The following is a 15,157-nucleotide window of genomic DNA, read 5'->3' as shown; positions in this document are numbered from 1 at the left end:
AAATTATCGCACATGTCTGTACTTATCAGGAAAAAATGTTCAATGCCAATAAGAACTAGTACGTAGTTCCATTTCAACACAATGCATATTTTTTTTTTAATTTAGCATATTAAGTTTCGAGTTTCATGGAAAATCGTAAAGTGCGAACAAGTTCGTGGTTTTAGCGTCTCCACGATGTTCAAGATTTTCATGGTTTTTGCGTGTGATAATTTTACTTTTTTAAAAAAACATCAATTAAAATGTTAACATTTTTGTTTTCAGGGTGCTGGTATTACTGCTTTGATCGTTGCTATTTTGTCCAAAAAGTTAGAACTCAGTAGAGCCGAGAAACACGTCCATTTCTTCATGATGGACACCCAATTGTCAAAACGAGTAAGTACATGCTGGACTCACAACACGACACAACTCTACGTATAAGGTTACTGTCCTTTTTGATATATTTCATTTTATCAAATAAAATTTACAACATGACTAGTCGTGTTGTATATTTTATTTGATAAAATGAAATATATCAGAAAGGACATTACCTTAACTTCGTCTGAACCACAACAACCTCCCTCTCCTTCTCGCTTTTTTTTTTTGCTTAAGGCTTTAGTTAATTAAATTTAACACACAAATGGCATTCTAGGGCACATACACATATAATGCAATCAAAAGAAACTTGTATTGTCTGTAGTAACTTAAAATCAAAATATTTTCTTCTATTTTAACTGTTGCGTATAATTTTATTTATTACATTGTACTTTGCAAAAGAATTATTCACTTTACCACATCCTTTCAAACTTTTCTAAGCAAACGTACCTAATGAGCCGTTTGAATTTTATTTTCATGCTTCATATACTACATTGTTTGCTACGTAGGTATTAACTTTTTAAAAAATTTTTCATGTTTTTTTCTCATTTTCAGTTGAAGAATGCGGCAGCTAATGTATTGCGAGAGACGTGGCTAATATACAAGTACACAAAACTTGTCAACAAAATCGACGCCGGGAAGGTCCGAGCTCATCAGAGAAAGTTTCTTCAGGCAATCCACAGGTAAACGCGACATAATACAACATTCCTCCCCCAAATAGTATTAGCTTTGTAAGGGGCATGGTCACGATTTTGGTCAACAATTATTTTTTTCGATATTAATTTTATAATGCTTCAGTAAGGCATTTTTAATTGGCAACCAAAATTTGAGTGTCATTGGTTGTGTTATAAGTGAGTTACAGAGCTTACAATTTCTTGCTATGTAAACAAAGCTTTTGTTTACATTTTGAATGTTGAAATGAAAATTCCAGTTATAGACCTAAAATGAATGTGTTAATCGTTAGGAACTGTTTATTTATGCTTAAAATGAATAAGAATATAGACAAATTATCTTGAAAAAGATTTGTCACTGGTATATTGAACCTATGTAAACAAAAACAGGGCACGAACCTTGTTTACATGACCAAGAATTGTGAGCCCTGTATCTTGCTTAAAACTCATCGACGGGCACCCAAATTTCATTTGATCATTAGAAATGCATTCATAAAGCATTGTAAATAATAAAAACAAAAAAATAAAATTTGACCAAAATCGTGACCATGCCCCTTGAAATAGAAGGAAATAACTTTAAGACGAAATACAAAAAAAAAATATGTGAGATCACATATCAACTATACGGACTGGTTTTGAACGTACGGTATAACAATTACTTAATTCAAGTTGTTTCAAACAAGAGTCTGTAGATGGTTTGTATTTGTAATTTTTAAATCTTTACTTGAAACTTTTTGATTTTTTGAATGCTAAGCTATTTAGATAACTTTCCAATTGATGTCTGCTTTTCAAATCATAATTATTTATATCTATTTGGAGGAATGCCGCTTAATATATAGTCTTGCATTGTTATTTTCTTGATGGTGCCAGCAGCCACTTGCAGCTATATAATGATGTTAACGTATTCTTTTCGTAGCTAGAAGTACATAAACAAGATCTAGACAGTTAATCAGTGTTTGAGTATCGAATAATTTGCATTTAAACGCCAACTACCGATGTAAATTATTAAAAGAAACGCCATCCGTATTATTCTAATGAAAAATATGTCAAACTTGATATTGCACAGAACACCATTTTTCACAATGACTAAGTACAATAGCGGCATTTTATGAACAAAGAGTGACACCAGTTTAATCACCTTGATGTGCAAAGTGACTTTTCCGCAACCAAAAGCTATGTCCCGGGTGCATAATGGATTGAAATGAAAATAGCTGTTCTCATTAAACTAATGCAGTTGTTCTTTTGTTTGTATGGGGGATCCGGCGACTTAAAATTCTATGAAATGAAACAGCTAAATGTCAAAGGCTCAGCACGCCTCTACTATCACTGTTGCATAGTGTGACACATTTTTACAATATTGAATGCAAACACTTTTTGATGTAGTGGGAGATTTGGTGCAGTCGATCGTAGATTTTATTTTTAAAAAAAACTGTAAGCAATCAAATCTGTTAATGGGGTGGGACGTGATGGGGTGGACAATTATCAACCTATACAGAAGTATCGGGTCAAAGGATGAAACTGCACCATTCAGTCAACTGATAGGTGACTGAAAGGTAACTGAAATGTGACTGAAAGGTGACTGAATGACGTAGCTATACCATTCATCGCATTTCCAGACCTCTCGGTCAACGATCAGTTGACTAAATGGCAGAGCTTCATCATGCACGGGTATTATAAAAAAAATACATTACCGACATTAGTCCTATTCAATTTTGTTATGTTCTACTTTCATGTATGAATACAATTTTTATATCACACATAAGCCATAACGAGAACATCTTACTGATTCTTATTAACGCCGTTCTTTTAATCTTTCTTTGACTCTCTTGATAAAATGACCGAGTAAAAGATCTTTGTTAATGAACAGAAGAAAAATATCTACCTTCTCTAGTGTTAAGTTTTTCTATTTTCTTTACGTGCCCATTGAAGTTGTATCCGGTTTAAAATTAAATTGAATTGATTGCGATAAAAAATCTTCCTTCAAATATATTATTTTTTCTACATTGCGATATTTGTTTTATTATTACAATTTCATTCCAGGTTTGTTTTAAATTGCATTTTTTTTAAATCAAATGCATTGTTTAATGTTACCAGAAGAGGTATTCAGCGACTTTAACAATGTTTATATTTCATCTGATTTATTTCAGTATTCGCGACATAAAATCTGATCAAGACAAAGCAGACGACGAGAAATTTTCTTTTGACGACATGGCGAAGGTAAAATGAGGGTGATAATACTAACAAACTTAATTTTTCTCTTACAGTTTGCGCAAAGTAAAAATGGGGCAAAGGAAATTGGCCGAAAATCAAAACACACTAGTTGATATTGCGAAGGTACTCTCGTCAGTTTGTGTTGTAGCCTTGCAATATATATACACCCTTCTTTGAATGTCTTAGTAGTCACTTGCACGTCTGTATTGTGTCATGGATGTGACGTCACACCTTCGTCACGTTTTTATTATCTTTCTTTCCTGCTACATGCATCAAACCTGCATGATCCCTTCTATAAAGTAAATATGAATGTAGATTTTGGGGCTTTTATGCTTCTCAAGACCTCTGTGTTAAAGCCTTTGATAGCTTAAACGTTTTACATAGCAAAGAAGGCGAGTAGGTTGCACGATTGCATCTGGTCTTTTGATATATATATATATATATATATATATATATATATATATATATATATATATATATATATATATATATATATATATTTAAGACCTTTTTTGAAATTACTCCTCGGATGATTTTTAAATTTAGGTACCAATAAAATGATTTTGAAATAAAGGATGCCATTTTGCTTAATAGTGTTTCAGAAATCAAATGTGATGATTCCATTTCAATTTTTATTTATTCTTTCTTGCAGAATAGCATGGTTCCAATAAGAATGCCTTAACTTTGGAAAAATTATTATTTAAACAAGTTCGGTTTAAATTGTAAAAATATTCTTAAGTATATATTTATGATAATTAAAATTATTTAAATATGGCATACTAGTATACTAGTAATTTCGTTACAAAGGATATTCAATTCACCGGATCCTTAAGGGTATAATTGAGGAATTTAAAATGAATATCTTGAATACTTAAATACCTTGATATACAACAAAGGCTTTGAAATTGTTTTAAAAAGTTAAACTACAAACTTTCAGATAAAAACGTTCAGATAAAATCCAGTTATCAATTAGGATAACTGGAACTGCTTTTTTCTTCATTAATTTAAACTTGTTTCTATTTTTGTGATTTGATATTTGTGAATTTTATGAAAGTAAAATTGTAAGAGCATACTTGACGACGGTACGTTCTTTCGTGATCACTGGGCAGCAAATCCTACTGAGTGTGTTGTTAATCAGAAAATGGCATACAATGATGATTGAGAAATATGACCCTACTCCAAATAAATATCAAAATGACGTTTCTCGATTTAAGAGATTGATATTCAACGTTTAAAAGAACATTTGGAGTTATATCAACAGTTCTAGTATATTGGTAATTTTTGGGGTAAGACCTAATGCTTTATATCAGCAAATATTGTTTTTATTTGGCCTACAATATGTAGTATATGGTTTTTTTTTCAAGTTATTCAGAGTGCATCAAATTTCAAACCCAATTAAAATGCCTAGATAAAAGCATATTGTCTGCTCATAAAAGGATGTATGAAAGTCGCTTTGCAAGATAAGATATTTCGTCAAGATTAACCCCTCCCCCCTCGACCTTATCAATTAAGAGTTAGAATTATACAACCCTATTATTATAAATAAAACTATATCAGTAACCACGTAAACAAATCGTTATATGTATCGAATTGTAGTTTTGTATTTCTTGTGTATAAAGAAATAAGACAAAAGACTATATTTTACATTTAATGGCAAATAATAAGACTATATTTTACATTTAATGGCAAATATTGCTACATGTAGTAATGATGACATTTAAAGCAATATGAGCTGTATTTTTTAGAATTTTATTTTGCTGTAAAAACTGCTAGTATGCTAAGTCTGCATGTAACTTAAACTTTTATGATAAATAAGGTTGGAAAAATCATTTATTTCTGTCAGAGGAAAGATATCTCATCGAAGGAACATAGAGCATTCAATTTTTGTATAGGACAACAATAATTCAATTTCGCTCCAATTAAGGCTCCTTAACGGCCTTTTTCACAAAAATTTCTCGAAAAGAAATTTTAATACCATGATATTTTTGTCATTTTAGCTGAAAATAACATTTTTGTTAAAAAAAAAATCATCATGAAAATTGCAGCTCATATTGCTTTAAACGTCAGTTTCAAGAAAAGAATAAAGTGCAAATGATTATTTTAAATACAATATAAGTACCTGTAAATATAATTGATTATATAATCAGTTGGTACTATACTAGTAATTAGTTTGATGTCTTTGTATTTTCATACCTACATGTACATGTAAGATTTATCATTAGAAATCAGATGATTCCAAATTCATACAATAAGGATTGAATAAATTAAATGAATATTCTAGAGCATGCCAAAGTTAGGAACATGCATATAATATTTTGTTACATGAGTGAGAATGTATTATTGCATCCTGATAGTTTGTCTATGAAAGTTTTTCTGATGGAATTGTTCGTAGAAGGATGCCGTTGATTTAACGCCAAGAGAACTTAGAAATGGTGTTTTGAACTGTTTGGTATTAATTTAGATTTGGTAGGATAATTTCAACCTACATTATGCATGGAAATCCCTTTTGTCTTCCACATTGCTATTGTTCTATGGTGTGAATTCGTTGTTAGAAATAGATTACAAAGAGATCAACGCACTTATCGGTGGCAGTAAGATAAAAGAAAATATAAAGAAAGTGATTTTTTTCCCTAAACCTTTAGTGCACCCCAAAATAGTTGAATAGCCTCGTTACTTTTTTCTGAGTGTTTTATGGCCGTCAGTTAAAACACTCTCTGGAAAACAAAAAAAGACCGTAATTAAAAGTCATTGTCAACAGAAAACACCTGCTTTTCTAATACATTCCATCTTTCCTTTCTTGGCTTCGTAATTGGATTACTGTGAGCGAGTTCTTGGTGAAAGTGTGAGCATTGTCTGCTACAATGGAGCAATAATTCTTGTCATGAGATTTGTAGTGTGTAAACAATCCTCCTCCCTCCACCAATGTATATAGTTTTTATATTTTTTTCCTTAATGTATATATCATTGCACTCCTTCCGCAGAAACCTTTCTTCTTTTTGTATTCATTTTAGCATTTCGTTAAGTCTTTGTAAAAGACATTCAAAGGAAAGGGATATATCCCCACTTGATTCATGTTAAGTCCAAAAATCGTTTTGCTTTCAATAGCAGCAGGCTAAAATGGATACAAAAAGAGTATTTAAAATAAATCCTAACAATAGTAATTGGAAAAAATCATTTTGATCAGGTACATTTTCTATCACCCTGTCTCTTACTCTCTTAACTTTTTCATGATTATTTTTAATGCTGCTCACTTTTTGTAGATTTTATTGGTCTGAGTCAAGAAGGTTCGATTATCCCTTTCCTTTCTTTGTAGAATTTAGGTCGTACAGGCCTGGAACCGCCTCACAGCGTCTATATTTCAATCCCCCACGTGCAATTCAAACAGGTTTGACTGCATAAATAACTGTGCACACTGTGCAGTTATTAATATATATATCTATATGTGTAGCAGGCAATATGCATCGTGGGCTGTAGCTATTAGTAGTTAGATTGTCCCTTATATCACGCATGCACGCGGGGCACATTGTCTGTCGGTTTATTGTCAATTAATGTGGCGTTTTCATAAAATTATTTTTTATTATGACAATAAATTAAGTGGGATCTTTTCAAAATGGTTTTTGTATATTAAAATTAGTGCTTGTCCTGGTTGAATTTTCACTGCACGAGCTATTGTCAAGTTACTATTACGCCATAAATATATCGTGTGTTGTGGATACAGTTGGCATGGAACTGAATACATGACATGCATTTATTTAGTGCAATTGCAGCTTTTTTCCAGCACTGTTGCATAAGTTTCACCACAGCGTTTGCATCAAACACATACCTTTTCTTGAAAAAAGGCAAAATAAATGTCTTTGTATCTGAGTACATGTAATTGTGAAAATCTAAAATTAGAACAAACTGAATATACTTCAAAGTCAATTTGTTGGATATCTAAATGTGTATAATATTAAAAAACATTTAAAGCTTTTGCAAGAACGGGGGAGGCATTTGAACAACAAATAAAAGAACATATATATTTTTCCAGCTTTCCTTAATCCTTCATTTTAATTTTCGTGATGCAATTTGCTTGGGCGCTTCTAATTCATAGTGTGGTTTTATATGGAATCGGACACATCAACCTTTTTCTTCAACACTTGTCATAACAGTGGACAAGTTCAGTTTCCATTAAGCCAAAAAGAATAGGTACCGAATATCTGACAGGCATACAAAAATCAACCCATCACAATGTGATTCTTATTATCCCCTTCCTTGCAAGTGATTAACCGCGCGTGTTGACGTTCTTACATAATTGTTGCGATAACTGAGTACAGAAAACAACCTGTACGCATTCTCTAAACAAATGGTTAATTAAGGTTCTAAACATAGTATAAGCCATGTTCGGTTGAGAAAGTACATGAACAGAGATAGAGAAAAAGAGGGAAAATGTAAATTGAGACATGTTGAAATAATTATCTCTAGATCAAATTGAATTTCACGTATGATAATACCTCTAACTTTTAAGGTTATTATATTTTGTCACTTTTCATAACAGATATGACGACTTTGTTTGTCTGATCTATTATGTTCAATAAGTGATAGTTGATTGCAAGACTTCATGTACATACATGTACTAAAGCATGGTGACATGAAAACTAATGTATCGTTCAAAATTCTAAGTTTAGGCGCCATTTTTAGGTTAGAATTTTTAATTATGTCTGTATCTCACCATCCTTATTTCTTGTTCACACAGAATGTACAGGTGAGATGACTGTTTTCAAGTTTCTTGAATTTTCCAGGTGCTGGTCATTTTTCTTTGGTTTTTCCTAATAACCCAAACACAAAGATTTTGATGAATTTTCTTGAGAAATAACAAACGTGTCCTTTTGGGCTATAGACGTGATTTAGGCAATACCTCAAACATCAGTATCTTATCCGTACCTCATATTAAACACTTTTCATCATAAAGTATATCAAATGCAGACATTCATGTTTTAAAATTATATTTACATACGATTTTTTTTTCATGTTCAATAGAGAAAAATAATTTGTTTCTCCCGTTTGAAAAATCAAACCTTACGCTTTTTTTATTTTGAAGCTGAAAACATAATGAGGATAGCGATCTCTTTTTTTTTTGAAACACAATCATAAAACCTCATTATGTTCAACAAGCTTTAAAAACCTCTTCGCATAGTTCCCTTTCATAGGGCTTTGAGGCTGTAAGTCGCCCTATATTTACACTGTTTGATCTTAGTTATAAAAAAACCCCGTCGTTACTGTACTATGAAGAAACGTTTTTGTATCTATGGATACAAAGTAGTTGTTTCTCCATGTTCATATGTCGTATGAAGACTAAGTCGAATAGAGGCATTGAAAGGCACTATGGCCTGTTGATTTCGTGTTTGTTTGGGGTTTGTTGTATGATTGCTTCATATGAAATGTGCTATATGTGTATGTTACGCATACTGAGTGAAATGTTGTGCTGCTGTCGTTAGATGTATACATGTGTCGGTACATGGTTGCAAAATGGTTGGTTGCGGTAGACTTGGCTTATGATTGATTTACCTTACTAATTTATAACAACTCTAAACATCGCTTTCCGTTTCTTTTGATTGGAAGCAAACTGCTTGATAATGAATTGGACTAGAAATTAAAAGTGATGTTTTTAGAGTTTGTTTAAAGCATAGCAATTTTTTTAAACGCAGATCGTTGTTTCTTTGATTTGCAGGATATTAATAAAAGAAAAGGACAGCTGCAAATTATAAACTGTTTAAAGGCACTGTTAGTTCTGAACGAAAAAAATTAAATATCGATTTCGGGTATATTTATTCCAGAGATCTTTTGGGGAAAAAAACACATTTTGATCCAAACCACATTCAGAACGAAAAAGATATTCTTGTTTTTTCCAGACACAGGGACAAATTCATGACACAGTTTCAGATGTCTTTACGAAGACATCTACGCTGGAAGATCGTGTGAATAAAATAGAAAACACACTCGTGTCTTTACAAGTAAGTATCTATAATCAATCACCAGAGTACAACTATGAGAAGTGGAAAGCCTAAGCAAAATTAAGATAAAGAAACTATGAATTTTCCATAGGCTACATCAATATTCATTTTTACAGGGTCAGCTTGAGAAACTTCCATTTTTAATTGCGGAGAAAGTGTCCTTACGAAGGAACGAGCCGCATTATTCTCTACCTCCCGTTAGGGATTTGGACAGGGATCGTAATTCTCGCGAAATACACGTAGAACGTGAGAAGCACGTAGAGTCACGTGACAAACTGTTTGAGCCACGTGAGCAGGTAGAACATCGAGAGCGAGAGAGGAGGCACGAGGATGTTTTTTCTGACCTTCGGGACAGTGCAGAGTCCACCCGATCAGAGTTTCATCAACTTCGGAAAACCTCGCCCCCTCGTCGACGTCAGCAATCCGCACCTTCAACAAACACTCTTACACAATACCCACCTTCTCAAGGGAGTATGAGTCAAATCTAATATTGACCCAGATTGTCTCTGGAAACCCCCTCAATTAACGATAGCGGTTTTTTTGTCATGGAATCATGTATGGTGCCAGTATAGTCATTCCAGTGTTATTGTGTGAATACCACTAGACTCCATATAGCTTTATATTGATTTCTTATTAACAGGACTATCAACGATTATTGCTACATGAATACTTTAATCGCTTGTGAACAAGGTGATCATTTATTTGATGATTTTTTTTTTGTTTGGTTCGACTTTTTCCATTGCATCGATGAAGGTTTTCAGAGAAACAGGACTCTGGTGATTTGGTTGCTAAGTGACATGGATGTTTCATGAAAACTATATTATTGCCGTTAATTTTTGTTTGTTCTGTCGAACTTGATTGGCAAAAGCTGTGATATACACAATGTTATTTTGTGATGTTAAATGTTGTTTGACGTTCCATAGAAACTGAACGTTATATAAACGTTAAGTGTTGAATATACAGGTGTGGTTCCAGTGGTGAATGTCATCTTATAATTAATACAGTGTCTTCCGTTTGCAGGGCTCACCCTTTGGATCCGCCTCAGACACATTCCTCATGCTTTAATTCCTTTCCTTTCTTTAAAAAAAAAAATATGCTACAGTGCCTCAACGATTAACATTAAGCATGCTTTTCTAACTAAAACAGCATGCATACAAAGAACTGAAAAAAATCCAAAGGTTTTACCTGTTTTCAATCTTTGCAGTGTATCAACTAAATTTTTTAAAAGACATTGCTCTACGCTCATATGGTATGACAAAACATATGTTATCAATGTTTTGTGGTGGAAAAAGAAAGATAACTCTTGAGGAGGCAATCGTCTCAATTCAACAGAAGTTTTTTAATGAATTATTCGTTATTGTATAACTGCGTTAGTAATTATGTTTCTTGTTGTATTTTATGTAAATGAAACTGAAAATATAAATCCTGCTTTGGCTTTCAAAATTTATTCACTAACAAAATGTGTTAATACCTTAACATATAACTTGCCAGAGGAAATTTTGAAAACGTTTTGTTACAATTGGCAGAAAGAATATATTTTTGTAGACTTGTAAATATATAGTTCGTCTTTTCGAAGAAGTACGTTTTTTGTTTTGTTTCGTTTGTTATTTTGTCAATACTGTGTTACGTGCTTAATCATTCCCCATGTGCTCAACAGATTTCTATAATTAAACTTTAACACTTTTTTAAAATTAATGAATAACAATAACCATTATCCAAACAGCAGCCTCTAACCTTTTCCCTCTTTACTAACATAAGCATCAGCGCATTCAGTCACCCAGGTACTTTTGATTTAAAAGATGTATCTAAGCACATCTGCACGAAATTCGCCCTTACATTCTTTTTAATCTATGAAACATATGACTTGTAAGTTAAAAGATATTCCCAACTTAAATGTATCTCCACTTCTTTGATACTATAAAAATTTCTAGGCTCATTGTTATGTGATATTCTGGGAAAGCAATTTACGTTACAATATTGTACTTCATTTAAATATTTGGTTCCTGGGCAATTGCAGATTATTCAAAATGAAATGTTCAGTCTGTTGATTAATTTTATCAATAAATGTATCTTGAGTGTTGAGAAAACAGATCTTGCAATTAACATTATCATGGTATCCATGGAAATGTTTAATTATAACATTTTTGTTCATATTCAAATTCAAAAGAAAACGTGCAGAAGATATATCTTTGAAGCAAACTATTTTAAGGAAAAGAACTTTAAGATCACAAGTACTGATTATGTAGGTTTTGTTACAATGTATTATTTATCATTTGCAAGAATTTTTTGTTCCTTTGAAAAATTCTGATTCTCACATTCTTGAATTACACTTTTTGTGTTACTTAATTCATTCATAGCCATTTATTTTTAAGAAAAATAAAATGGAAACTGAAATTTAAAACTGACAAGTGCCTGTAGTTTGCAATAACAGAGTGTCAAAATTAAACAAAATCATGTTATTAAAGCAAAGAAAAAAATATAACTTACCGTTCCTCTTCCTTGATTTCATAATTTTGCATCAAGACTCTGTTTCTCCTGTTGAATCATCTTCCCGAAGTATGAAGAGATGAAGAAATGACTTTACACATTCCAGTTTAAATATCTTTTTTCTCATGAAATCCTTTAATGAATTATGTTTTTTCCTCTTTGTTTTACTAATACATCGTGTGCTAAGACAATCACAATTATCTCCAGATATTTATTTGAAAATAAATATTTTTGTTCTTTATGATTAATTTTAAAACAGAAATCACTTGTGAACTTGACAATTTCTACTTTCATAGACCTGTTTATAATGCGTTTTTATTGTTTTATTCCAATGTCATTGTCTTGTTTTTCTTATGGATATAACACCAGCAAGCCCTGATATTAAAATAATGCACTCATATAATATATAAAATCATTGAAAATTATGGTTTGGAAGTGATACTGCGAAATAAAATGATATATATAACAAACATTGGCAGTTTGTCTTTTATAGAATTTAGAAAGATTTTCCCTATGAAACATTTATTTGTGGAAGTAGATTCCAATAAATGCACACGATAACAAGACTTGCTCAATAAATCTGCAGGCATGTTCACGAAACTTTCCTAAGATATGACCTAAGTGTGTTCCTAAGATATGACTGAGGAAAAAAGTTAGGAACATCCTAAGATCAACTTAGGACACGTCTTAAGATGTAGCTCGACGGTTACTTAGGAACATCTTAAGTTAGGATATCCTAACCTTCTACAACCATTCTTATTTTTCACGATTATTCATTCAGATCGAATTTGAAAGACTTGTGTAGGGATGAATCATTTAACATTTTGTCTCGGTAGTTAACACAAAAGGCCTAAAACCAGTAATTTTAATTTATGCATTTTAATAATTTTACATTTACCTATTAAATATATATCAGTTACCAATAACAATTTAGTTTGTTTTTCTTTAGATGAACACCCCCCACCCCCCCCCCCCAAAAAAAAAAATTAAAATAAAAAATATTACAAGCCCTCCAAAATTCAAATAACTGTTCTTTAAAAAAAAAAGAAAATAAAATATTTATCAGGACAGAATTGGCTTACAGGCAGATAATTATGTAAACAACACGTGTGTATTGTCAATTCATAATTAACATTAGAGAATCTTGTCATTCAAGTACATGTAATACATAAACACGCGATTTTCATAGAATTTGAAACGTTACATGAGGAAACACATGTACTCGTACAAACACAACCAATTTCCCTTTAATCTGCAATATATAGAATACACGAACATGTTAAATAAGAAATAAGTTGTAATATATCTCGAAAATATATAAACATAGTTCATTCAACATTACAAATTTTTTAAAGATAATTTTTTTTCAGAATAAAGTGATAAAAATTAGGAATGATCACGCATGGTATATGTAACCCGATGTAAATTTACTTTTATAGCAAAGGACATTTAAATTATTGTTATCAAAAATTATTATAATCAAAACAATGAATGTAACTCATTTAGTGTACAATGTAGATAAAAAAAAATAAGTGAATATATTTCATTCGTCCAACAGAGATAGTATTTGCGGAAAAAAATCTTAATTTGTCAGCCCCAAGGCAGGCATATAGCAACGGGGAATTGGTGAGAGTTTGGGGTCCCCCTCCACATCATTTTGTTTACATGAACATACATGATAGTATAATTAACTATGCCCCCCCCCCCCCCCCGGATCAGGAATTTGATGTTTGTCGAAAATGCTGGAACTGTGGAAAATATTGCCTTATTCTGACAGTCTTAAGAAAAGGATTCACAACATCCCAATATCCCTATAAACGTGATTTTATAGCTTTAGGATGGTCTTAGGACAAGGTAGGTGATGTCTTAAAGTTAGGACAAAGTTATGGCGGTTCCTAAATTTAGGAGAGCTTCGAGAAACAGACTTAAGACTAAGACGTATCCTAAGATGTACTTAGGACACACCATAGTCCTAAGATAGCTTCGTGAACATGCCTGCTGGGCTTTAAGTGAAAGATAAAATAACAGGCGACGTATAAACATCATAATACGTAATTACATTTGCAAAACCTAGTTTTACCAAAAGAAATCAATTCTAATTCTATTACGTCCACATGCATCAATAATAAAAGATTGTATTTATTCAATATCTTTTTTCGCTGTCAATTACGTGGTAAAAACTTTTTTCTGGAAAAGTGTCTGCTAAAAAGAAAGTATTATAAAGTCATCGGTTCTGTGTATCATTTACATTGTGATGAGACAGTACCTGACAAGTGAATTTGACCCAGGCATCGCGAGCTAGTAATAGTAGATTTCTAGTTTCTCGTTTTCACCCCTTACAAGGACAATACATGACATAACTTGCTTATGAATAATGGAAACCGGTGAACATATCATATTGAAAACGGGTACAACTGAGCTTGGACTGTACGAATTTAAGTCGCGATCCTGAGAATGAAGAATTCGTTAACAGTAAGGTTCTCATAGACAACATTTCACTGACAATATACTCTTATACTTTTTGTTATTTTCAAATTTCATAAGCATTATTTCTTGACGTATGACCCCATTATATTTCATAGGGTTTCTTTAGGATATTTTAATATGTTAGGAGCCCGCAAGTGATATTGCCGAATGAAGATCATTAAGACTAACAAAACGTCAGGGACTGTACATTTCCAAAAAGTTTACCAATATGAAAAAAAATGAAATGTGATATATATATATACAAAAATGTATATATATATATATATATATATATATATATATATATATATATATATATATATATATATATATATATCTCACATTTCACACACACACACACACACATATATATATATATATATATATATATATATATATATATATATATATATATATATATATATATAAAATGTTTTCAGGTCTGTTCTAGGCTAAAAGTTTGCAAAACCCCAGCTGACCTGGTGTACATTACATTGAAGGCTATGATTTAATCATCAGAGGCTAACGGTTTCGCTAGCGCTGTTAAACAACTAAACTGAAGATTAAGTTTATTGAACAGTAATAAAACGTTCATAATATGGAGATTTCTGGGATGCCTTAACGCCCCTTTATGCTTGAGGATAATACAAGCCTATAAAGGTCAATGGAAGGGCAAGTCGAAGTTGGATAGAGCTACTTCTTCCAATTGTATGTCATAGTTTGTGGATGCTGTTAACGAACGTTTTAATTCTTTTATGTATTTTGCATGTATGAAAGTAAATGCAATAAAGGTCATCATATTTTTTGGCGGTAGCTGCCGATTGTTTTTCTATTTAATTTAAAAATTTAACAATTTTTTATTAGTGGCATTATCATTACGTTATGCAAGTCTTAATTGATATAAATATTAACGTTGGTCGTGATGAGCCGTGATATTTTTTTATTTAGTATCCAAGCGGGCTTCTTAATAGGTCATATAAA

General features: G+C 31.8%; 1 protein-coding gene across 8 annotated transcripts in view; it reads left to right on the top strand.

Moving 5' to 3' along the window:
• The window catches only part of LOC128175991 (small conductance calcium-activated potassium channel protein 2-like), a 65,828-nt gene extending 53,646 nt beyond the window's left edge, over window positions 1-12,182 (top strand). For 4 of the 8 annotated variants that reach the window (XM_052841933.1, XM_052841936.1, XM_052841937.1 and 1 more), the window contains 6 exons: window positions 262-372; window positions 907-1,034; window positions 3,287-3,356; window positions 6,547-6,618; window positions 9,122-9,223; window positions 9,340-12,182. In XM_052841933.1, coding sequence (XP_052697893.1) covers window positions 262-372; window positions 907-1,034; window positions 3,287-3,356; window positions 6,547-6,618; window positions 9,122-9,223; window positions 9,340-9,711 — 855 coding nt within the window. In that variant the 3' untranslated portion in view covers window positions 9,712-12,182. The other 4 variants (XM_052841938.1, XM_052841939.1, XM_052841942.1 and 1 more) reach the window with 4 other exon arrangements.
• Window positions 12,183-15,157: the final 2,975 nt, after the last annotated feature.

The sequence above is a fragment of the Crassostrea angulata genome, chromosome 3 (genome assembly GCF_025612915.1).
Source record: "Crassostrea angulata isolate pt1a10 chromosome 3, ASM2561291v2, whole genome shotgun sequence".
Lineage (NCBI taxonomy): Eukaryota > Metazoa > Mollusca > Bivalvia > Ostreida > Ostreidae > Magallana > Magallana angulata.
Note: the sequence above shows the minus strand (reverse complement) of the source record. Positions and strands in the feature narration are given on the sequence as shown.